This window comes from Poromitra crassiceps (assembly GCF_964638095.1).
Source record: "Poromitra crassiceps genome assembly, chromosome: 23".
Lineage (NCBI taxonomy): Eukaryota > Metazoa > Chordata > Actinopteri > Beryciformes > Melamphaidae > Poromitra > Poromitra crassiceps.
Window position 1 is genome coordinate 18068710 of NC_139639.1, and position 24999 is coordinate 18093708.

At 44.7% G+C, this 24999-nt stretch overlaps 4 protein-coding genes across 4 annotated transcripts; 1 reads left to right on the forward strand and 3 right to left on the reverse strand.

Moving 5' to 3' along the window:
* Positions 1-892: 892 nt before the first annotated feature.
* On the forward strand, positions 893-3671 carry mul3 (mitochondrial E3 ubiquitin protein ligase 3). Its single transcript, XM_083659524.1, has 5 exons — positions 893-989; positions 1196-1317; positions 1418-1505; positions 1595-1715; positions 2383-3671. The coding sequence occupies exons 2-5, from the start codon at positions 1201-1203 to the stop codon at positions 2873-2875; spliced, it is 819 nt and encodes a 272-aa protein (XP_083515650.1). The 5' UTR covers positions 893-989; positions 1196-1200; the 3' UTR covers positions 2876-3671.
* Positions 3672-3780: 109 nt separating this feature from the next.
* eif2b5 (eukaryotic translation initiation factor 2B, subunit 5 epsilon) lies at positions 3781-10799 on the reverse strand. Its single transcript, XM_083659500.1, has 16 exons — positions 10627-10799; positions 10191-10315; positions 9917-10102; positions 9637-9814; positions 9463-9543; positions 9305-9382; positions 8895-9207; positions 8653-8798; positions 7922-8066; positions 7734-7838; positions 7229-7330; positions 6648-6738; positions 6439-6562; positions 6191-6316; positions 5857-5967; positions 3781-4042 (listed from the first exon to the last, which is right to left on the reverse strand). The coding sequence occupies exons 1-16, from the start codon at positions 10774-10776 to the stop codon at positions 3977-3979; spliced, it is 2127 nt and encodes a 708-aa protein (XP_083515626.1). The 5' UTR covers positions 10777-10799; the 3' UTR covers positions 3781-3976.
* A 928-nt stretch (positions 10800-11727) lies between these two features.
* On the reverse strand, positions 11728-17463 carry LOC310797178 (crystallin J1A-like). Its single transcript, XM_083659519.1, has 10 exons — positions 17375-17463; positions 16780-16846; positions 16299-16475; positions 15532-15630; positions 15262-15354; positions 15017-15173; positions 14301-14416; positions 12870-12947; positions 12160-12299; positions 11728-11853 (listed from the first exon to the last, which is right to left on the reverse strand). The coding sequence occupies exons 2-10, from the start codon at positions 16844-16846 to the stop codon at positions 11755-11757; spliced, it is 1026 nt and encodes a 341-aa protein (XP_083515645.1). The 5' UTR covers positions 17375-17463; the 3' UTR covers positions 11728-11754.
* A 399-nt stretch (positions 17464-17862) lies between these two features.
* znf511 (zinc finger protein 511) lies at positions 17863-22582 on the reverse strand. Its single transcript, XM_083659521.1, has 6 exons — positions 22310-22582; positions 21847-21920; positions 21016-21217; positions 19576-19700; positions 18880-19152; positions 17863-18061 (listed from the first exon to the last, which is right to left on the reverse strand). The coding sequence occupies exons 1-6, from the start codon at positions 22496-22498 to the stop codon at positions 17992-17994; spliced, it is 933 nt and encodes a 310-aa protein (XP_083515647.1). The 5' UTR covers positions 22499-22582; the 3' UTR covers positions 17863-17991.
* Positions 22583-24999: the final 2417 nt, after the last annotated feature.

Genomic DNA, 24999 nt, shown 5'->3' on the forward strand with positions numbered 1-24999 from the left:
TTGGATATACGCCTACATTGTAAATTGCATCACCACACCTTATTATAACTGATAGCTAACCTATGGGGCATGCGTGAATTAGTTAAATTGGCCTAAATGTTAAAGGAACACTCTGCCTATTTTCAACCAGCTTTGTATCATTAGAACATCAGTAGTATATCAGAAAACTGTAAACTGTTTTGAAGTCTGTCATTTAATTTGACAGTTATTGAGTGTTAAAGTGTGGACCAGTGGCATCACTGGTCCACACTAACTCAAATTAATAACTCATTAACTCAAATCAACTCTCAATAACTGCAAACTAGATGAATGACTTCAAAACCGTCATCTAGTTTGACAGTTATTGAGAGTTGATTTGAGTTAATGAGTTATTCATTTGAGTTAGTGTGGACCAGTGATGTCACTGGTCCACACTTTAACACTCAATAACTGTCAAATTAAATGACAGGCTTCAAAACAGTTTACAGTTTTCTGATATACTACTGATGTTCTAATGATACAAAGCTGGTTGAAAATGAGCGGAGTGTTCCTTTAAGAGCTGGGAGTAGGCGATGGTGTTTTAGCTGCTTTTACTGATACTACCACTGATTTGTTTCACTACCAACAAATTGTTTACCTTGGCTGCACCTACATTTCCCCCTGGTGGGAGATAAAGATCATGTGAACATTTAGGCCTACACTGACAATGTATGCAAGTGAGGACTTCATGGCAAGCAGAGGTGACAGGACAGGATTGGTTAGGACAGGATAGGCTTCTGAAGAGGACAGATAGCTTCACCTCCCAAACCACTGCTGCCACCTGGTGATCGACATGCGCATGTGCAAAATGATGCTCGGATCCTATTGGCTGACCTGACGCAACGTGGGCAAACAATGGGGCAAACCATGGAGGCAAACAAGGAAATGAAAGCAACATGATAGAAGCTTTCGATTTATTAGCCTGAATTACAGGTGTGCCATATTTAGTTTTACCTGCCAGTTTTAACCTGGTAAGTTTTGTTCCTGTATTATCCCCCCCCCCCCTAAACATCTTTCAAAGAAGTGTGACTTAACGTTTCATAGTCCAAACCTGCCTGATAATGACAGTAGATTAGCTTGGGTTTTGTCATTTGTGTCATTGTTTTGGTCTTGTGAATATTGAATAATTTCGTGTTATAGAGTTCATGGCATTCTTTCTCCTTTCTTTGCCAAACAGAAACAATGAGTGACTTCCCAATTAACCCCCTGGTATTGATTGGTGTGGGATCCAGCTTTGCATGCTCTGGCTTGTTTTACCACTTATACCAAGAAAAGAAAAAGGAGTTGCAAAAGCTGAAGGTATGTACGCTAACGCTACTGCCCTGAAAATACTAAACACAGTTCTGCTTTTGTAGTAAAACTAAAAATACTACCTGAAACCTTTTCTTGCACATTTTAGGAAATACCCATTTTTAAGCCAGATCAACATTTGGTCAAAATACTGAAGGCATCCCCCCACAAGAGACTTCAGTATGTTGCTGTAGAAGGTAGATATATAAAGTGAACATTCAACAAATGATTTGTTACTTGAGGATTTAAATCAAAGAGCAAAGTGTGTGATTTATGTTTATTACAGGCCTGGTGCAGGCACACGGGGAACCTCTGGCCAGCCAGTTTGTCCCACGGTGCTTTGGAGTGATTCAGAAGATAGGAGTGGAGGAGCATTGGAAGTACTGGAACTCCCTCACCAAATCATGGTATGTAACGTGTGTGTGGGGGGCTACTTCCGGCCCCCTTGACCAAGCCCATCTTCGAAATCTGCCTTCATTTTAATGTGAACTACACACCTGTACATTTTCATGACCTGCATCTTGCACGTTGTGATGCTATCATGTTGGCAAAATCTGTCCACAGATAGACATACGGTATGAACACTTGGGTTCCGTGGTAGTTCCTGCTACAATAGGTGTCTCCATGACAGCCACTTAAAATTAATGTGTGCCAGGGGCGTAAAGTGTGTGTGTGGGGGTGGGGGCACTAAATGGCCACTTCCCTACTTCGGGCCCCTTGCTCGAACCACACCCATGTTGAACTTGGCCTTCATTTTGATCTGATCTACACGCTTAGTTTCATGACTGCATCTTGCACGGTTGTGATGCTATTGCATTTGCAAAATCTGTCCACAGACAGACAAACACCACAAAAACACTGCTCCTAGTTCTAGGAAGGTTCCTAGTAGAGGAGGGGTCAAATACAGAGGATGAATTTCCCCATGGGGATAACTTAACTTAACCTGGCAAAGTACTCAAAACAGCTTCTGTGGTAGTTCCCGCTACAATACTGTAGGTCTCCAGGACCACATTTTTGCCATGACACACACACACACACACAAAAAACATTTACAGCTAGATTCTCTACTTCCAGGAACTCCCGGAAGACAAACAAGCAGGAGACCAACAACTCGGTGCCGTTCAGCCTGGTGTGCCCCGGTGCCTACATCAGCGACGTGTATGTGAAGGTGCAGAACCCGCTGGAGGCCTCCGGCTGCTTCCTGGAGCGGGTGTACCACCGGGTGAGGCGTGCTGAGGAGGGCTTGGTGGACGTGGTGGTGCAGGGCCTCAGCGGCGAGAAGCCCGTGGCTCGCGAGGACAGCGAGCAGCTGCTGCGCGTGGGCAGCACTCTGATGGGGTTCGGCGAGGTGGTGCTGGAGGGAGGCAGCGTGATGAGGCTGCAGGCGCCGCAAGATGGCCGCCAGTACATCCTGGTGCCGACAGATCACAAGAGCTTCATGGACAGGCACGAGAGCTCGGCGCAGATGTGGAAGGTGCTGACGGCGCTGTCCGGCATCACAGGGATGTCTGTTCTGGCCGGGGTCATCTACAGCTTGGTGGGACAACGGGACGACAGGTCAGAGTAGGCCTGAAGAGGTGGAGACTGTGGGCATGACGGTTGTAAAAGCTGTGATACACTTGGAAAGCCTTGGGAACACTGCTTCAGGTGTTTTGTCAACAGTTATACTGATGGTATGGCACACTACTCTTGCTAAAGTAAATTCTGATGGATACTTTGCTATTTCACTTGACTCCCTTAACTGCAATGATTACTGTTAATGTCTTCAGTTACTCTAAGCCAAAATTTGACCAAATTATTTTTTCCCTGAAGTCATTTCATAAGTAATGTGAGAATCAAGTACATATTACTGGAACTGAGTGGACCATGCGTCTAATGCAGGAGGTTCTTGTCTGACTATAAGGGATATAAGCTGTAGGAGTCACAAATGCAGAGCAAATGTGTCAGAATTTATGGATATATATTTTTTTCCTAAATTGTATTTTGTTGTTGGGTGAGAGGATCACTGTTAGAGAATTGGGAATATGGAGAAATGTAATGATTAATAAGCTTTCTTTTATTTGACATGTCTTTCACTGTAACTCTGTATTGCAAGATTTTAAACTGTGAACTTGATCAGAGAAATAACTTTGTTTCCGTCAGTCTGTCCAGCTTTCCAGTCAGCATATCCAGACAGGCTGGCTGGCATGAGATGGTAGGTGCAGGTAACATGGACCATACCAGTTCAGCAGATAATCTCCTACCTCTTATATCGCAGTTTTGTGACTGTATTGTTGAACTGCAGTCAGTCAGTGCTCAGTATTGTGGTAAAGCAGCAGCACTAAACACTATACACTGGATTTAGAAGACTGTTTTAGTCTTGTGTGTACTCAATAAAACCTATTTTCAATAACTACCTAGAAGCAATAGTTTGATTTTGAGTGTGGATGATTTCAAAAAGTGCCGACCATATTTTCCAAAGGGTCCCAGGTTCTTTCCTCTTTATTTGGATATTGACATTCATAGTGCACAGCCCTTGCGTGATGCGTCACTGTGTGATGAACTTCCCGATCCACTTGCACTTTACAGAGGAAATACTGATGGTTATTGGTGGCGGAAGTGCTGTCGAGGTTAAAACAAGTCTCTCACACCCAGAGTGCCGTCCTTGTCCCTTCTCATGCACTCCTCATTAACTGCCTTCCTCCTCTGAAGACTCGTCCTCAGCCTCCTCCAGCCACTTGATGAATTTCTGAAGCTGGGGGGGGAGGAAGCATCACGCATAAATACATAAAGCATAAATAAGTCTAATACTGCATTATTGCAAAGACATGAAAATTTCAAGGGTTGGGAAAAAAAACTAAGTGAAGTAAATAATCTAATGCTGGTGTGTAAATATGCATTGCACCTTTCTCAGGGTGTTCCAAGAAAGAGAAGACAGATAATGAGCCGATTGGTTTTTAAATCCCCTCCATACCCTGTAAAAGCTATTTTATACAGACAACTCAATAATATCCATTTTATTTTATGATTTATGTTGAGCTGGGATCAGCTGCTAATAATGCAATATTAATGGAAACTGCAATCGTGATACATTCCTATCACAAACCCTTAAGATGTGTCGAATAGTAATGTGCCATATAATAGCTAGCTCCATTTCCCTATGTCCCTCCTCAGTGTACTACCTACCCCCTGGTTCATGTCCCTCCTCAGTGTACTACCTACCCCCTGGTTCATGTCCCTCCTCAGTGTACTACCTACCCCCTGGTTCATGTCCCTCCTCCGTGTTCTACCTACCCCCTGGTTCATGTCCCTCCTCAGTGTTCTACCTACCCCTGGTTCATGTCCCTCCTAAGTGTACTACCTACCCCCTGGTTCATGTCCCTCCTCCGTGTTCTACCTACCCCCTGGTTCATGTCCCTCCTCAGTGTACTACCTACCCCCTGGTTCATGTCCCTCCTCCGTGTTCTACCTACCCCCTGGTTCATGTCCCTCCTCAGTGTTCTACCTACCCCCTGGTTCATGTCCCTCCTCAGTGTACTACCTACCCCCTGGTTCATGTCCCTCCTCAGTGTACTACCTACCCCCTGCTTCATGTCCCTCCTCAGTGTACTACCTACCCCCTGGTTCATGTCCCTCCTCAGTGTACCTACCCCCTGCTTCATGTCCCTCCTCAGTGTTCTACCTACCCCCTGGTTCATGTCCCTCCTCAGTGTACCTACCCCTGGTTCATGTCCCTCCTCAGTGTTCTACCTACCCCCTGCTTCATGTCCCTCCTCAGTGTTCTACCTACCCCCTGGTTCATGTCCCTCCTCAGTGTACTACCTACCCCCTGGTTCATGTCCCTCCTAAGTGTACTACCTACCCCCTGGTTCATGTCCCTCCTCAGTGTACTACCTACCCCCTGGTTCATGTCCCTCCTCAGTGTTCTACCTACCCCCTGGTTCATGTCCCTCCTAAGTGTACTACCTACCCCCTGGTTCATGTCCCTCCTCAGTGTACTACCTACCCCCTGGTTCATGTCCCTCCTCAGTGTACTACCTACCCCCTGGTTCATGTCCCTCCTCAGTGTTCTACCTACCCCCTGGTTCATGTCCCTCCTCAGTGTACTACCTACCCCCTGGTTCATGTCCCTCCTCAGTGTACCTACCCCTGGTTCATGTCCCTCCTCAGTGTTCTACCTACCCCCTGGTTCATGTCCCTCCTCAGTGTACTACCTACCCCCTGGTTCATGTCCCTCCTCAGTGTTCTACCTACCCCCTGGTTCATGTCCCTCCTCAGTGTTCTACCTACCCCCTGGTTCATGTCCCTCCTCAGTGTTCTACCTACCCCCTGGTTCATGTTCCTCCTCAGTGTACTACCTACCCCCTGGTTCATGTCCGTCCTCAGTGTACTACCTACCCCCTGGTTCATGTCCCTGCTCAGTGTACTACCTACCCCCTGGTTCATGTCCCTCCTCAGTGTACCTACCCCCTGGTTCATGTCCCTCCTCAGTGTACCTACCCCCTGGTTCATGTCCCTCCTCAGTGTACCTACCCCCTGGTTTATGTCCCTCCTCGGTGTACTACCTACCCCCTGGTTCTTGCGGAGCTGCCTGCTCTTGTCGGTGGTGGCTCCCTGGGAGAACCAGCGCAGTATGATCTCCTCCTCCAGGATCTCTAGCTGGTATATGTTCATCAAGACCTAGAAAAAGGAAAAAAAACAGCTGCATTTTCAGCTCCAGGATCTTCTGAAAGTGCAATCCATACTTTATAACTGCAGATTAAATGCTATGCAAAGCCAATTAAACTTTTGGCTTTTGTTGGAACATTCTAGCGGTTGTACTGTAATTGGGTGTATTTCTGCAAAAAGGTGTATACAAACAAGGTACAGTATATGTAGTCTTGTAGTGTCGAGTTTCCCTGACCTTGACCATAGCTCCCCAGTGGCTCTCCTGCTCTAGGAAGTATTCCTCAAAGGCAGACAGGCAGTCCAGTTGGTCTTGTGCTCTCTTCACGTAGTTTTTAAAGACCGGCGCCCACTTTTTCAACAACTGAGAAGATGAGGGAAAAGAAGAAATTTAATTTTTTCCCCCCTATATCAGGACTACGTCATGTCTACAGTTACAGGAATATGTTGTGAAGGTTGTTGTTTTTTAATGGAAATGTTATTTACGGGCAGAAGGAGAGCGGTGTATTGGGCTGTGGTGAGCTGTGAGCCTTGCTGCTGGAAGGGGAACTCCAACACCACTCTGGTCAGAATCTGCATGACCTCCTTCAGAGTGATATTGTAGGCATACCTGCGGGGAAAGAGTATGTTGAACTGAATGTCACCTTGAACACGACTATGCGTGGAACCGCAGGCAAATGTGAGTTGGTTCTTACTTCAGAGAGTTGATCTCCAGCACAAGGTTGTCACAGCCGATGTTTTCCTCCAATCCTCTCTGCAGAGTCCCAAGCACCTCCATGTGAAACACTGCACATGGAAAGACAGCAGTTATTGATCCTTGACTCATAATTAAAATAAATAAATAAATAGGTGGCAGCACACTGACCTACGTGGTACAGGAGGGGAGACACAGTAGTGAACTCTTACATTTACTTTCATATCCAGGGTGACTTACAATGAATTCAACAGCAGAATCTATATACCTAAATTCCTAGATGAAAATGAGAAGCCACCAAAAATGAGTGCCATAAATACATAGAATAAGAGTTAAGGAGAGAGATAGACAGGGTTCCCACTGTGGCCCTGACATAAATTTCCATGACTTTTCCAAGTGTTTCTATAAATAAATCCTTGACATTCAAATGTTATTACAACCTAATGTTTTTCTGAAGTTTCCACTGCAGTTGAAAACTACCATCTAATGAAACAAGTTGTAAAATAAATTCTGGAATATTGCTGTAAAGTGATGCATTTGTAAAATTCCCTGATTCCTCAGAGATTTTATCAACACTCTCACCTTTGACATCGTCCATTTCTGGGGAGGGGATAACTGGGTCGTCTGGGTCGTCGGGCTCACTGTCCTCACTTTCACTCTCAAGCTCCGGGTTCAACTCCAAGCCTGGTGGGCAGAAAACAAAACTCAGGCTCCTGGGACTGTGACTGTATCACTATAGCTAGTTTGCAACCACGTGATTCCGATGACGTCGGAAACAGCGCAGCCCTCCAGAGGAAAGAAAGTATGGAAGACGGTTGGGTGCCGCTCCACGCTGCAGGTATCACCAGAAGATTGCAAAACATATAGGATGAAGAGAAGTGATTTTTCCAGCAACTTGTCCGAATTGCCCTGTGTGGAGGCGGTGGACATTACAAATTACCTCGTGCTAGTAGCCTGCTGCTGGTTGCCCTCCAGCATGATCTGCACAAGTCTTGCCCACTATAAAGTCAATGGTCTCACCCCTTGACGTGACGTCACCTGAAAACAAGCTATAGGAAATGCAGATTTTAAAGAGCTGCTGTCCTACCCCAGAGACACTGGGACAGCTCCTCCTCCTCCTCTGTGTCATCCAGACCACTGGCCTTCCAGATGTAGCCTTTCCCTTCCGTTCCGACCTCTGCCGGGTTAAACACTGGAGGACAAAGTACAGATTACTGGCAGCACGATGACACGGCTTGTGGATTTCTGAATGTTGGTGGACGCGTCCGTACACACCTTTCTGTTTGGTTTTGTCTTTACTGTGACCGACCTCAGCATCATCACTCAGGAATTCATCGTCGTCATCTTCCTCCTCCTCGTCTGGATGGTGCATGGACACCACAGTGCTTTCCGGTAGAGAGATGTTTGGTCCCATCACCACCTAGAAACAGTCCATCTGCAAATTAGATCCGCTGCCTAATATTTCATGATACATTCAAAGCTGCACTAGGCAAGGTTTTTCTATAAAAATACACCTGTCAGCTTAATCACAAAGTGAGGCTGTAACAGAGAAGAGTGTCACTCACATCACTGACCAAATTGATTTCTGATGTTGGGTAGCACACTCAAAAGCTACCTCGCACTGCAATCTGGAGACACCGACGTGCAAAATGTCTAGTGCAGCTTTACAATGGAAAGCAGTTCTGCTATCTTGTTAACACAAATATAATCTTCCATCAGCTATAAATGAAACCTTAAAACAAATCTGCTCAGGAGGCACTAATTGCAACAGTTTCACTCCATTTCTATTTTTGTAATGTTATATTCTTCAAAAGTTGGGTTATCATACGCTATCATTTTTTCCTTGCGGTTTTTGAAGCAAAATGTTGTACTGTAGTCAGGTAAAGGGGGTACTTGGATTCAGAAATCAGGGAAAGGGAGTACTGAAGCCAAAAAAGTTTGAGAACCACTGAGCTACTAATTAGTTACAATTAGGAATGAATGATGCCAATACATGCTTTGCTTACATTGTATGCCAGGACACACTGCTTATTAAGCTTCACTCCCTCTTTGACCTCAGCCTTGTCGCAGACCACAGACTGGCTAATCGCCACGTTACTGGCAATGTGAACATTATTCCAGATGTAGGCACGGTCCAGGATTACGTTGTCACCTGTTGCAACACAAAAGAGGATCGTTTACTCACATTTTCTCAGCCCTCTGCCAAGGAAAGATTTAATCGATGTTATCGATGGTTCTAGCTGCTTACCTATGGTGCAGTTGTTACCGATGACACTGTTGGAGATGTAACAGTTGGCGCCGATGCTGGTGTCACAGCCAATCAGGACATTCTCCTCCATCTGGCTGCCGTGGCCCAGGCTGACTCCTGAGCCTCGGTAGACATTGTGGCGAGAGTGCGTGCAGCTCCGTCCCTTCCGGTCCGTGAAGTTGGCCTCGGGGGTCAGGGGGTAGATCCACCGACGTACGAAGTCCGACGACACGGAATCATACATGAGCAAGTTGGACACTCGGGCGCCATAACCGTCCTTCGTGACGTGCATGTGTATCTGGTTGCCAAGGATCTAGACAGAGAGGAAACATATTATGGCTCGAGTTGAACTAAATAGCATTGCGTCATTACAGAAACAGAATCCACATTTGGGTACACTTGTGTAATACCTCTTCATTGACCAGAAGTCCTTTGACAAAGTCATCCCTAGTTTGGTAGTCAAAGTTGTCAGTGAAGAGCTCAGCAACCTGGAAAAATTACACAACTGTTGTTAGCATTGACAGCAGTTATGAGTTCCATTAGCTACTGTGTCTGGCTGGAAACTGACCTGCGGGGAGCAGATGCTAATGTGGCAGTCCAAGAGGTCATGTCTGATTTCAAACTCATCACTTGCACTGTGGAAAATGTTCTGCAGAGCACAAAGAGGAGCAGCTGTCACTGGCGAGTCCAAAAGTAAATAAATTCGGCTGAAGGTATGAGAAAATGCTGAACAGTCAGTTACCATGGGGAACTGTAGCTTCTTCAGCCCTTGTGTCTTCTGGTAGTGCAAGACCCGCTGGCTCTTACTGTCCATGGCAACAATGATGTCATCTTCCTCACAGCGGGACTTGTGACCGGGCGACGACTCCTTGAAGATCATCGTCATCACCGATATGTTCTTCTCCATCTTTCGCCGATGCCTGAAAAGAGCACAAATTGTTAGACAGGTAACATACTGAGAAGCAGGACTTGGGAGCACTCGGATCATAGTCGTTCAAAATTTTACTTAACTGATCTCTTACCTGTGCTCCTGTAGCGCCTGACTGACATCAATATTTGAAACCACATCTCCGTACACCAACACAAAGTCCGAGCGCACAAGGTTCTTTGCGTCTACATCCCTCAGCACATCGCCCAGGGAGCGGTACAGTTCCGAAGTGATGATGTGGACCGTGTTTGGAGAGGTGGGCCGACACCATTTTGACTTCCTGTCAAGCACAATGTCAAGTCAACATCATCATAAAGCATATTCTGCACCCAGACTAACCACAAAGTGTCAGTGAAATCCTCACTCACAGCAAGTGCTCCTTGATCTTATTGGACATCCAGCAGCAGAAGACGAATGTTTCTTGGACCCCAGATGAAGTGAGAAACTCCAAGGTATAGTCGATCATGGCAACATTGCCCAGCGGTAGTAAAGCCTGGGAACAACACAAAGAAGAGATGCCGTTTGCAGTCAACGTTAACGTAACGCCGAGCAGCCTCAGTCATTGTGATCACTGAAAATCCCTGTAAGGAAAGACAACACTTTCATTTCAGCATAGGCTTTTCAGCTAACGTTATGTGTTTATCAACGACTTCTGACGCTACTAGTTCAGGCAGTGCGTACACTTTACCCCACCATAACTTGGCCCTGTCAGTGTCAACCGGTGTCAACACAGCATGTACCACCAGTGTAGCCTCCATTAGCATTGCAGCTAGCATATCTAGCTGCCTAGCACAGGCTGCCTACCCGCGGCTGGTCTTTGGTGATGGGGAAAAACCTCCGATTGAAGCTGTCTGCGATCAGGACAGCCTGCAGCGGCTGCTCCTCTTCCTCCTGGTCAACTGCACCTTTTCTTCCAGGGCCCGATCGACTCTGTTTTCCCCCTTTACTGGCCATGTTTGACTTGTCTGCTACCTGCCTGTTACCAGCGCTGTCGTCAGTAACAACGACGGTGGCGGCGGTGGGACAATTTTCTTTTGCTGTGTATTTTGGCAGTTAACTTGCAAATTGGGTTTCAAGAGGGGGTAGCAATCATGGGGTGTCCTTAATTTATTAACTATCATTTTATTCACTAGTACTGATCCTAAAAAGAGAATGTACAATAATGTGTTTTTAATCTCTTCACCTGTTTCATTACAACAATGTAATGATGAGTAATAATGATGCAATACTAACTCAACAGAGATTGCTCAGTGAGATAAAATGTTAGTATTTAAACTGGGGTCCATGGCCAACTGTGCCAGTTTTGGGCATGAAACAGTAAGATAACCCTTGAACTAAGCAACCAAGTTTGTTTGTATTATAATTTTAACTTTTTTATTATCTTGTGCTGCACTTGGGTAGTTTTTAACCATCCTAAGCTTCGATAGCAACTGTTTTACAAGGGTAAGATGTTCCATTGGACTACTGATGTTGAGTATTTGGGTGCCACGATTGTAAATTAATTGCATTATTATGAGCAGTGGTTCTCAACCTTTTTACAGTACCACCTCAGAAATGACTACCATATGAAAGTATGAGAGGGAGAGAGCCCTGTGTACCACCAGTGTGGTACCCGTACCACAGGTTGAGAACCACAATGATGAGCAGTACCATCAGTAAACCAAGGCTGCCTCATGTCCTAATTAATGTGTGACAAAAAACTTAACACTGTTAGGATTTATTTACAAAAGGACTTTACTGTGTAAACATTGAAGTATTGTACATCTGAATCAACATGTAAAACTTTAACAGAGACAAATACATCTAGCTCCTGCCATATAACAGTTTAGACAGCAACCTTCATTTACTGCCCTGTGAAAGCTCAACAGTTTTTCAAGATGTTCATAACACTAAACTTTAACTAGACGTGTTAACGTTTCAGAAACAGAATGCCTATTTGTGGTGTTCAGTAATCTTCTTGGCATGCTCCAACAGAGAGTCATACCGAAGGGTCTTGGAAGTCCAGGAAGCTGGGATTCCCTGAAGCCCAATCTGTGAATCAAAATAGCAGAATTCATGCCATCAGCCATACATGATGACAGTTATACTACTCATGCATGGAGCAAGCTAAAGTAATAATCCATGAAATTTAATATATAAATATAATATAAATAATCATATAAATAAAGTTCTATTATTAGCCAGTTCACCAAAGCTTTTGACTTTGCTGTTCTACACACACATTAATTGCAAAATTATGACACAAAACTATTATATTTCAGGTGCTCCATAGCAGATTCAACTCCCGAATGAATGAATGATGAGTGAATGAAGGGTGATCACACACTCCTGGCGTACCTGAGCCCCAAGACAGGCCCCAATGAAGGAGCCTCTGCTACAGGTGCATCCGCCGCAGCTCATGGTGTCCCTGATGGCCTGCTCATACCGCTCAGCCTTCAGGACCCCATGCAGCGCTGCTTGGAATGCACCAGGCAAACCTGAAGAAACATTAGTGCAGGATGGGAAGGAAGGGAAGAAACTTTTAACTTCAATTTGTCTACTGTTGTTTGTGGCAATTCTAGACTTCTATACACGCACACATACGCATATGTGCGCGCATATGTACTGTATGATACAGCATATTACTATTGAGTTGCAGGTACGAGGTGATTACGACTCATTCCTTATCTAAAGTAAGCTGTTGAAAAAGGTTTAAGAGAGTTTAGTGAATACTAGCTTGCCCTGCAGCTCGGCTGCTGCGTGGCCTTGCCTCCCCTATTGGCGCGCGCGCAATGTCTCCCTCTCTCTCTTCCTCAGTCTCTCTCCCCCTCCTCTCCCTTAGTCTGATGATGTCATCACTGATGACATCATCAGTGACATCATCACTGAACTATAGCCTAAGCCTTAGGGCCTGTCAGGTCACCTGCACAGGTGCTCTTTACACTTCCTGAAAGTTTCAGCTCAATCGCACGAAAAAATGGCATAGCTGTGACCGGACAAAATTCTTGAAACAAACAAGACAGACAAACAGAGTCCACATTGCCAAATTTATATAGATAGATAGATACCTCATGTGTTTGGGAACACAGTGGGGATTAGCTCCTGTGGAGTCTTGCATAGATTCTCCTTTACCTGAAGAATATGCCCTAAAAACAATGAGAAAACAAGAACGGTTCAAATGAAATAATAATTTAATATCATAATCAATAAATAAAGAAAAAACATCGCACGGATGCATAACTGGGACGTATCCTCAGTGATGTACCCTGGGGTCATAGGATGTTTCGGGTCTCGCAACATCATACACCCTCGCCCAGGTGACCCAGCCGGGGCTGGCCAAGCCCCAACTTACGTCCCAGTAGCTACCCACGGTCAGCCCTCCAGGAAGGGTCGAAGGTGGTCACGCGGTCAGGGCCACTCAATCCGCTGCTCCGGAACTACTCTGCCGGGACCGGGGGAGGGGGAGGGCTCTGGTACGTAGAGGGACCGGGCTCTGTGGGTTGCCACCCGGCCGGGCTCCTCCCTCGTCTCACCAGGTCTACGACCTGTGCGCTGCACCAGACTCCCCCGCTCCAAACATCTCATTCCGAGGTGATGGTATCTTGGTGGACACCATGCAGTACCAGTACTTGGTGGCACTGCAGTCTCCACTTGCGGCTTGAATGGCCCTCCTAAAAGGCCTCTCGTGGGTTGTTGGGCTTCTTCCTCACGGAAGACGCAGGCTGTGGAGCTAACCCATACTGCTACCCGGGTGCCGTCCCTGTTCCGGCTGTCAACTTACTCTCCAGTAGTCACTAGTCTTTCCTGGTTGTCACGTAGTCTATTCCTATGAGTCAGTGGCTAAGCCAGGCTAACTAATAAAGAAAAAACATTGCATGGCTGCATAACTGGGACGTATCCTCAGTGATGTGTGATCATAGTAATTTAAAATATCTGAACATTTTGAGATCATCTCTATCATGCATGTGCCTATTAATTTTTTTTTATTCTTTGATTTCGTTGTTTTTTTTTATAGAGAAATGTAATAAAAACTCTTAACAGCATTGTAACCATTTAATATTTAAAGCTCTGAAGATGTAGTACAGACCAGAGTGATTTAAATAGAGAGTGGTGCCAATGGAAGTCCAAAATGCTTGATCGTCATGTGACTCAAGTAGCTATAGTGTGCGGGGGAATAGTTCCAGGAAGTACGTTTGAATGCATAAAATAAAACTGATAATATACCATTTGATTCTTTAAACATCTTACCCTTTCAAAGTACATCACAAATGGCCCATTCTGCTGCAACTCTACAGCGCTGCTTAACCCAGAAACATACTTTGGGGAACTATCGCAAGGTTAAAAAAATGGTTCATTGGAGTGAATGGAGATGACACAACTCTTATACCACTATGGCTCTGGCGCAGACCATTTCTAGCATGAAATTAGGGACAATGAACCATTTAATCCCATCACATGACTTCAGTGTGGCGAAGCGGCACTCTGCGGGCCTCACATACCAATCACAGCTTTGTCCGAGTCCTGCGGCTGCTTCCTGTCCGGGTTGCTGAGCTGGTCCAGCACTGCGTCCAAGGCTTTTGGATCAGCGCCGTTCAGGATGTAATGCTCCAGCAACCTGGGAGATCATTGGGTGTACTCCATTACGCATGTTAACAGCGCTACCACTGCGCTACCAATGCGCTACCACTGCGCCCCCCCCCCCCCTCCTAATTCCTCGTGGTGTACAATCTCCATCTCCAGTAGTTCTAATGGACTGGCTTCAGAAAAATCAATGAAAGAAATATGGACGCAAAATGTTATTTGCCCAACGTAAAATACTGCAACATCTGCATTATGTCACTGACATTTGGTGATGTTAGCTAGCTAGTTAGCATGAAATTGACGTGTATTTTGAGGATTGTAATCATGTTAAATGTAATGCTGTACAGTGTATGCCACCATATTGACATTACAGTAATTTTGCCCCAGTTTCCTGCTTGGAATTCTGACTTGTTGCACTGCATTTTTTCCCTAGGTGGCAGTTGGAATTTCTGACTGTCCAACTTTTCTGGAACGCAGCATTCAACTCTCCCTCAGCAGCACACTTTCTTTCCAGCCTCAGATTTGGCGGTACACAGTAAGTACGCATTGGCAATTATCAGTAATTAGAGATATTAGTGAGATTAATACTGGTTATGGAATGTGCCACATGTTACGAGTGTACCACACCACACACCTTGCTGCTGCCAGAGTCTCTGCCACACACGCGTCGTTGTTCTGTGTGACACGAATGGCTTGCTCCACCTTCTCCAGCATGTCAGGCTTCCCCGCATAAAAAGCCACAACAGGAGCCAGTTTTGTTATTCCATCCATCTGAAAGTCTGTCTCACAACCTGTGGCAATGAAAACATACAGCTTAGACACGTATGCCTTATATGAGTGTTAGCACAGCTACTGTATGATTCAGTGTTGCAGCTTTACCTGTCTCTTCTTTGCCCGCATCAACGTTTTTCAGGAAGCTCTTTAAGCTCCCGTGTCTCCATGGTCCCTCGATGGGCAGCTGAGGTCTTGGCCCTGGCATAGATGGGGGAAACAAAAAAACAAACAAAGCCTATGAAAATCATAAATGCTTTGTTTTGACCTTTTATTTGTAATTGTATCAACGCTCATTCTTTCTATATGTTGGAGATTCTTTTTTTCTTATGCTTACCTAGTAGATTAAACCTTCCTCCAATGCTACAGTTTTCTTACCTCCTCGCTCTCTGTAAGGATTGTTGACTGGCGTGTCATACTCTGATCCAGGCCCAAAGAATTTTAGTGTGCGTTTCTTCAAATCATCAACATTGAGACCTGGGAAAATGGGATGATACAACTTAGACCACAGCCTCACATCAAACACAAGACACACACTGCTACGTCACAACCTTACCAATTTGTGACCTGAAGATGTGTGAGGATTGAGAATTTGGTCAGATTTAAACCAGTTTAGTCGAACCAGAGACAGTCAGCACTAGCCTGCCTCTGACCTGGTACTGTGGTGTAACACTCAGTGGTCTGTTAACAGTGTCGAGCTCACTGTGCCGGGGGGAATTTGGGTGACGCGGCCTTGAAGCTACATCCAATTTCAGTTTACTCAGAGAGCTACAGTAGGGAAAAAAAAATCACATGATGGCGAAGGCTAGGCAAAGGCATGACCCGCCCCTCTCTGCCTTTGATTGGCCGAGCATCAAACGTTCATCCACTCACCTCCGCTTGGCTATCCTGCGTCTCTTTCTACAGTCTGTGGTCCGCAGTTTTGCTTGCTAGCCTGTATGAAAGACGCCACTGTGTGTTTATGTTTTTAATATAGTCTGGTCTATGGTTTATAACGCTGCCGCTACTCTTGGCAGTGCACGTATGTAGCCTACAGACAAATCTTTTAAAAAATTATCAAAGATTCATGAGAATTGTTAGGATGATATAAAATTATTCTGCTTATCTGGAGTAAGTGGTGCAAGAGGATGAAGCAGCAAGCCTACCTCCACATACAGACAAGGACTCCAACAAGACGTACGCCTGGTCTCCATAGCAACTCTGTTTCCCCGTCTCCCTCCTGTAGAAGGGGTTGGCCGACTCGGGACGGAACTCCAGGTTGGGATCCTGGGCCAGGAAGCTGTGCACCTTCTGCAGGTCATACACCCAGTGGAGGGGCTGTGCTGCAAGGGAATTAGTCACATCTTAGGGCATTTTCATTCTCATCTGAACCAAGAGATTCTCAAATTATGGGTTTATGGGACTCTGGTTAATTAATACCAAAATCACTAGAATTTGAGCAGAAAAGTGCTTCTTCATATCGTCCTGTCATTGTGGTCTGACCTTGAGTTTGTGTTTGAGTCTAGGCTATATAATGCTTTATAGTATTATTATGAAGAGGAGGAGAATGTAGGACAAGAAAACCACTGTTCACCTCAGGGCACTTCATTGACTAAAGATAAATGGAAGACTTTTTAAATGCATTACCTGCTGCATCTGCAACGGCTGATCCTACAATGGCTCCAATAGCTCTGTTGACCAGAGCTACAGCCATCTGGAAAAAGTTCAGATCATTATTATATTAGTCTTTTTTTCTTTTTACGGTCTGACTGTACTAGCATGTTTAAGTTTAAAATGTGTATACATACATGCATACATAGTACTGTACGTACGTACATACATGCATGTATTTATTTATGTATGTATATATTCATAATTGGTGCCCATTAGGTCTTCTTCACTGATTGGCTAGGGCCATTTTGATTACATCTGCAATCTACTGCTTTTCCTAAATGGGATTCAAAAGCTAATCTGAAACTGTATATTTCAAACACGTAGCGTTAAAGACGAATTCACACAGCCAAATTCAATTGCCTCATGGTGGCAAACCTTTCAGCGTATGAGAGAGCTATTTGTGTATTTTTCAGGACAGTTCTTCATGTATACCTCATTGCTGGGGGTACTCAGCCACCCTGCTAGCCGGCGGGTAACAGCCAACGGTACACCGTGCACTGTATTAATGTAGGTGATATGGCCCATAGCTCCTATATACAGTACTATAGGTTGACTGTGAAAGTCTTACCTTATTAGAATCGTAAATTCCTGCTGCTGCGTTTAGTCGTGGCTGTGTGGGACTGTCACGGGACCTACACAAAGAACTTTACATTCTAGCCTTTTCTTCACCCTACAAGCTGCAAGTAGTGTGCATCAGAGGGTTTACTCAGAATCACCACCTGGTGGCGGAAGCCGTGCAGCACATTCACAAACATCACTATGAAGTACTACCAAAGACGATGGGATAGTAATGGAAGATCTATGGTACTACTAGGCTATAATAAATTATGAACACTGCAACCTAGAAATCATATATAGAGTACCAAAGTCACGCCCTCTTTCGCATTCAGCATACAAACCAAGGGATTTCATCCGCCATTCATTTTTCCATCTACATTTCATAAAATGCTTATCAAATAGATTTACTTGGTCAAACCTTGGTCAGTTATATTTAGAATCAGGAGAGACCATATAACATTTCACTCAGACCAAAACTAAAAAAGAAAATGGATACCAAAAAATTCAAATTTTTATTTTAATAATAAAGTTATACACAACAAAAGGTGTAAACGTAGTCCAAATAGATAATGATACAAAGTTATTCATCTTTAGAGACGAGCGACCGAAGGCTTTACTGCCACTGCTTCATTTCCTGCGTCCTCGGCCTCTAAACCCTCGGACTGAGCCTTGACCGAAGCACACAGCTGCCGGGACCCTGAAACAAGAGAACATGGCCGCTGAATTTCTGTATTTCAAAAGGTTTATCATTTAAAGAAGGAAAGCTAGTAAGTAGAATTTACTAGATACATTGTTACATTTCTAATTAAACCACATTGTCAGCTGTTTGAATTCTTCCTGATATGAACTAATACACACTGTCTAAACGGATAGATTAATAATTAGCCCATCGTATACTTTACTTACATGGTGAATTTGCATAATTCCTAAACAGTTTTTAACCATGAGGAAAACAGAGTCCCTCAACTAAAGCGAGTTAACATTAGAACAGTGGTTTTCAAACTTTTTGTGCCCGAGACAAAATCTCAAGGCATGATACCTATATGCAAAATAGCCTCTATAACACGTTATCACTCTTAACTTTTTTAAATTTACTGCCAAATAAAATTTGACTTGTGATATACGTATGTATTAACAGAATAATTCAGGAATTTATTTGAAACTTTGGAAAATTACTACATCAAAGCAGCAACACACCCATTTAAACCAGACAGGTCACTGGGGGGGGGAGGAAATGAGTGAGTACAAAGTACTGATATAATAAATTAAAAATTTGCTCATAACTCTTCGTATAATTTTAGGATATATCTGCAATAATAATGTGTATGGTTGTCACAAAATCCCAAGGCACACCTGGACTTGCCTCAAAGCACACCAGTGTGCCTGTGCCTAAGCACACCATTTGGGAACCACTGCTTTAGAAGTCTAGAGCTTATTGCTAACCTAGCTCTAGGCCTAACTAACCTGAGTAAATCCAGTGTGAAAATCAGCCGGTCGATTTGACTGCAGACTAACCTGTAGGAGTAGCGTGGTTTCAGTTGCTCGGTGCCTGTGTTGATGGCGGCGCCCTGAGCCGCAGCAGAAAGATGTGAATCCGTGTGATTGGAGGCAGAGTTGGCCATGTGAGCAGCCTCCGCACACACAGCGGGCTCCATGGCTTCCCCCGCCTCCTCCGGTTGGTCGGAGGGCGCGCCGCACACCATCTCACACACACCCTCAGACTCACACACACCCTCCATCACCTCCACGGCTGAGTCTTTCTGCCGCTGGCTCTTCGTCTCTTGGGTTCTGTTCGTAAAGGTAGTAGTGTCAACATATTTAAAAAACACACACACACACACACACACACGCTCGCGCGCACACACACAATACTTTGAGGAAAAGTAAAGTGATTAAACAGTTTTTCCAAGTCATTTCATTGTTTGTCAGGTCAGACTATGATACAACCAAAACTATGATACTGTACATTTTATATAAATTTAACGGTCTTAACTTGAATGTTATAACTTGCCTTGATGAGGAAAAAACAAAAGTCTATTACAAACCAGATACATTGCTCCAGCTCTGCTAGAGTTTTGTCCATGAGATTCAGTTTTGAAACATGAAGCCTGTTTACTGATGGACCTGGGCTCTCCAAGATCAAAATGCTCCCATCTATAATGATGTTTTTGCTGCCATGTAGTGGACAAAATTGAGGCAGGGATGTCTTACCTTTTGTCTTTTTTGGTCTTGTCAAATCTGAAGTCCGGAGGATACTTGTGAATTCTTATTAGATGATCTTTCCTCTGTTTACCTGTCCTGAACTTCTGTCCACAGCCCTCCACCAAACACTGGTACTGGAAAATAAAGAGGCAAGTGTCAGGAATAATGAAAAGGTATTCGTTTTAAATGCTTGTTTTGAAGTGTTAATCTTAATTGCAGCACTGCGCAAATTATGTCAATATTCTGATATGAGACTAGATAAGATCATAGAATTTGGATATCGTTATTTCGTTATATGACATAAGCATATTGTGTTGTCTTTTCCTGGTTAAAGGCTGCATTACAGTAAAGTGATATCATTTTCTGAAATTACCAGACTGTTCTCTCTGTTCTATTTGCCTTCTACTCACTTACCCATTATATCCACATTACTGATTATTTATCGAAAATCTCATTGTGTAAATATTTTATGGAAGCCCCAATAATCATTCCTACGATATTGTCGCAATATCGATAGAGGTATTTGGTCAAAAATATTATCGTATTTGATTTGATCCATATCGCCCAGCCATATCTGTTTTTAATAAAAGTGCTTGTGACATCTCACATGTGGCTGGCTTTGACTTACAACTGACCATTTAGCCCACTTCATAGAAAATACAGAGATAGGTTGTGTATCACCATTAGGGCTGGGCAATTAACAGAGAATGTAGAGTGCTACATGAAGTGTGGAGATAGTCTGGCCAAGTGAGACTACCAAAAATTTATCAAAACCGATATTTAGAAGATCTAACCGATTTAATATTGCTCATGTCAATTAATTGAATTAATGACACCAGGAGGAGATGGCAGGCTGAATTAGATAGAAAGAAATTTTAAAAAGACAGCAGCAATATGATTGGCTTACAATGGAGGTGTGTGAAGGTGTGTGAAGATGTCTCTATGCTATTGATAGTTGAGGCCAGATGGTGCAAACAGCCGATGACTTGATTGACGCCCCCGAAAGTGACAGGGTATTGTGTGAGCATGCATGAAAGATGTGAAGGGCAGGATGGAATGAGAAGTGAATTACAGCCTAAACGTGCAAGATTACAGTCTTCTTGAATGAACCTCCACTAGAGCTTCAATAGTCCGTGTTCATGCGTTCACTCAAAGCCAAGCTCTCGGCATGGGGGATGAAAAAAAGCATTGAAAATAAATGATTGTTCATTAATCGTAATCAACGTAAAAGTTTGAAATAATCGTGATATTAATTTGAAGTGATATCACCCAGCCAGCCAGCCCTAATCACTATTCAGCCTAAAAAATACAGAGATATGATTTTTGGTCCATATCGCCCAGCCTTACTTAATTGTTTGTAGTTTATTAACCGAGTCAATGACAAACTGGCATGGGTATGAAAATAATCTCAGAAAGCTTATTTCCATTGCAGGGGTTGTTTAACCTTACCATGTCTTGCCTTTGGGCGAGGATGGCAAAGAGAGAGTCATGCCACTCCTGAATGTGGATGTCCAGGAGGCGTGTGGAGGGCAGGGAGCGGCGGCAGGAGCAGCACACGTGTCTGTGCAGGGAGTTGTAGTGATGCTCGTACTCCTCCAGCCTGCTGAACAGCTGACTGCAGCCAGAGATGTGACAGGCAAACTCAGACACACTGTGGGAGTGTGGGTTGGAGAAAGGACAAGAGGAGGAGGCAGGTGAGAAAGATACAGAGGGCGACAACCTGAACAACACTACCTGTCTGACGAGCAGAGGGTTTTATGCTTCATGTGAATACTGCTCAATAGAGATGGCAAAGTGCTACAGTTAAAGGAAAAATCCACATTATAACACTTTCACACTGTTAAACAGCATTTCTGGGTATTTTCTGTTTGTTTGGTGGTGTATTGTTATTTCCACAAATAATAGCCACAGGAATGAGTCCTAAAAACCTGTCCGGAAATGAGTTAGCATGGTCACTGGTCTGGAAGTGGTACTGTATAAGTATCATAAACATTTGTTAACCACAGACCTAATTTCAGGCATCTAACTAAAAACCCATAAAAAAAAACATTTGGCTTCGAGATGAGGGAACCCAGGGCGATGCTTACTTCCGGGTGGAACAAAAATACATCATCCCTGCTGCACTCTATTGGCCTAATGTGGATGGCAGGGGTTCCTCGGGCAATGATGCAATGATAGCAGCAAAAAGTCATGATATTAATATATCGTGACAGCAAAATGCAGACTCCACACCCCATGGTTTAGTCATGCCTGGTGATGTTCTTACTGTTATAACGTTACCTGAGGTTTGGCTTGTCGTCCGTGTCTGAGATTGAGAGGTTTTGCAAATACAGGTGTCTGTGAATGTCCCCATCCTGAAAGACAAATATTTATTCCAATACCCATTCAGGTACCATGACACCATGATTCAAGTCCTCATTAGGACTTGATTAGGAAAAGAAACACACTCCATTACTGTAACGTTAGTGTTAGGTCAATGCTCTCAACCTGGGTCTTTGAGGGGGGTTTTCACAGCGAAATCAGGGTGGCAGTTCAGTCAGCTCAGCTAGCAAAATACTGGCTAGGGCTTTTCACTTTGCCCCAGGGGGTAACCCAAGGGGTTAACATAATTCTAGTGAGCTGTTAGCCATACACATAGCCTTTTATCCAGCATAGCCAGGCTACCATACACACCCATGACATGCTTATATCCCAGGCTATTAGCATACAGTGTTAAAATGCGTTTAACGCTCGCTAACGTGACCTCAAACAGCTCGTGGTCCTTGTGTAGCTGTATCCGCTGTGGGGTGAAGTTGAACGGTGTCGATGTGTTGTCCTCTGCACTCTGCCTCGGCTCCGTCAAGTGTGAGTCGGCCGTCTGGAAGCCTTCACTGACAGTTTTTACTAAATAATCGCTCTCTGTTAAAACTCGGATCAACTCTGGATGCAACATCGTTTCGCTTTTCACCACGCTCTGGGCTGGACCATGGATGTATTAACGGACTGAACGCACAGAGCAGCAGAAGCAGCACCAGTGTTTTGTTTTGTTTTGTTTTGGTTGGGTTGATGTTCACGGCGCAGAGTGACGACGTCATCACACACGCCCATTCCACCCACCGACTTGACTACAAGTTGACAATTCAGTCTGATATCAGGCAAGTAAAACTCATATTTCACACACTGTTGTTCAGGTAAGAAGATTACAGCAGCCGTGATATGTTGTTTGGTGTACACAGGGTACATTTAGGTTTCATGTCTCATCCCATTCTGTTTTGCCACATAGACATTAAACTGACTGAATTATTAAATTATAAATTTGTCTCTGGTCGTAGTTAGCAGAAAACGGTTAGAGGTTGTTGGCCCCTCAACTGTAGTATCTCTCTCTCTCTCTCTCTCTCTCTCTCTCTCTCTCTCTCTCTCTCTCTCTCTCTCTCTCTCTCTCTAATGCTATTTATACAGTCTCACTGAGAGCAATGCTCTCTTTTTCAGGAGTGCCCTGTTCACATTCACACCTGGAAGATGACTACTATAACCACTGTCTGATAACCACTGAGCAGCTCCACTGGAGTGGTTGGGGTTAAGGGCCTAGCTTGCTCAAGGGCACTTCGGTGGTGGTAATGAGGGAGGGACAAGTGCTGCTCTTTCATTTCCCCACCCAGATTTATCCTGCCGGGTCCCGGGAATTGAACCGACGCCCTTCCGCTCACAAGCTCGCTTCTCTAACCTTTAGACCACCGCTGCCATCTACCAACTCTCTCTCTCTTTCTCTCTCTCGCTCTCTGTTTCTCTCAATTAAATTCAAATGGCTTTATTGGCATGAATGTCACGACAACAATATTGCCAAAGCATCAAGAAACAATTAAACAAAACTAATGATTACATTACACACATTACACACATTACTCTCTCTATGTTTCTCGCTCTCTCTGTTTATTGCTCTGTCCTCTCCTCCTTTCCTGTGAGCCTCTCTCTCTCATATCACTTTCACAAATGTTTACAGTATGGCATACAGTGAGCAACAGCTCATCTTGATTTGTCGGCAGTCAATGACACCAGATACAGCTGGTATATCTGAGCTGACCCAGCGCCAACCACCTCCACACAAACACAGACTCTCTCTCTCTCTCTCTCTCTCTCTCTCTCTCTCTCTCTCTCTCTCTGCAGTGATTACATACTGTAGGCCTGCACAAAGTGTGTGTGTGTGTGTGTGTGTGTGTGTGTGTGTGTGGGGGGGGGGGGGGGGTAGAGTAGGTATTATGAGACCAAGTGGCGGGGCTTTTATTTATAGCCAATACTTCTTCCGTTTCAATTTGTAAACTATATATGACAGGCAATCATTACAAACACACACATGCACACATTGCACTGTGCTGCTGTTCACCGACACATATGTACTGTGCGCGTGCGCGCACGCACGCACGCACGCACGCACGCACGCACGCACGCACGCACACACACACACACACACACACACACACACACACACAAACAAACAAACAAACAAACAAACACAAGTAGTGCTGCCTACAAGTAGTGCTGTCTCCTCCACACACACACACACACACACACACACACACACACACACACACACACACACACACACACACACACACACACACACACACACACAAATCTACATTTATGCTTCACTTTATTCTGGAGTCAGGACTAATGGCCACCCCACTAAGTGATACCTATGTAAGTCTGCCGATTCCTTAGCAGGTGCACTGCCCTCCTCTCTCCCCATGTCCCTGGGTGACCTAGGCCACATTCTTAGCGCTGCGCGGGTGCCAGGAGCAGCAAACAAGACACCCGCACCACCCCTCCCGATATGTGCTTCTCCGTCCTGCATCCATTATTTTTAGCCGGGATCTGAGCCTCCGTCTACGCACTTAATTTGGGAAAAGAGTGTCCTCATATTCTCCATCGTCTCACTCTTTTTCTTCATTTGGCGCAAAGAGCGGATCCCAGGGCCCCGTTTGAGCAGCTCGGCCCCTCTCTCTCTCTCTCTCTTCATCCCACCCCTCTCCACCGCTCTCCACCTCTCATTCACTTCCCCCCTCTCTCTGTCACTTTCATCGCCGGTCATCGTTTTCCCCCTGTTTCTCTGTCCGGACAGAACGGTCAGCAGCTTGGTCCCCACCTCTTCACTCCACCAACTCTGTAACACACACTCTGGCCCCCACCTCATCTTTCCCATGCTCAGTTACAACCCACATTGAGACACGCGCACACACACACACATGTGTCGAACTTAGCCCAACCCCTCTTACACCCTGTTCCCTACTGTCAGTTGCCCATGTGTGGTTTTTACTGTAATAAGGCGGGTGCAGGAGTCGGTCTTGCTCTCTTCTGGGTGACGCGGATCGGAAGTGGTTCTTTCATAATTTCACCAAATTATTTGTGTTTTCTTTCCTTCATTTGCATTTTGAAACAACAAACACGTCTCCATTA

Bases quoted from the DNA above. Each gene is read 5' to 3' on its own strand.
- mul3 (XM_083659524.1), top strand. From the start codon at position 1,201: ATGAGTGACTTCCCAATTAACCCCCTGGTATTGATTGGTGTGGGATCC. The intron at 1,506-1,594 runs GTAGATATATAA...TGTTTATTACAG, and splicing joins TCAGTATGTTGCTGTAGAAG to GCCTGGTGCAGGCACACGGG. The intron at 1,716-2,382 runs GTATGTAACGTG...CTCTACTTCCAG, and splicing joins AACTCCCTCACCAAATCATG to GAACTCCCGGAAGACAAACA.
- eif2b5 (XM_083659500.1), bottom strand. From the start codon at position 10,776: ATGGCCAGTAAAGGGGGAAAACAGAGTCGATCGGGCCCTGGAAGAAAA. The intron at 9,383-9,462 runs GTCAGTTTCCAG...TAATTTTTCCAG, and splicing joins TTAGCATCTGCTCCCCGCAG to GTTGCTGAGCTCTTCACTGA. The intron at 6,317-6,438 runs GTAAATAACATT...TCATCTTCTCAG, and splicing joins ACACCGCTCTCCTTCTGCCC to TTGTTGAAAAAGTGGGCGCC.
- znf511 (XM_083659521.1), bottom strand. From the start codon at position 22,498: ATGTTGCATCCAGAGTTGATCCGAGTTTTAACAGAGAGCGATTATTTA. The intron at 21,218-21,846 runs GTAACGTTATAA...ACACTCCCACAG, and splicing joins GACGACAAGCCAAACCTCAG to TGTGTCTGAGTTTGCCTGTC. The intron at 19,153-19,575 runs GTAAGACATCCC...CTTTACGAACAG, and splicing joins AAGACCAAAAAAGACAAAAG to AACCCAAGAGACGAAGAGCC.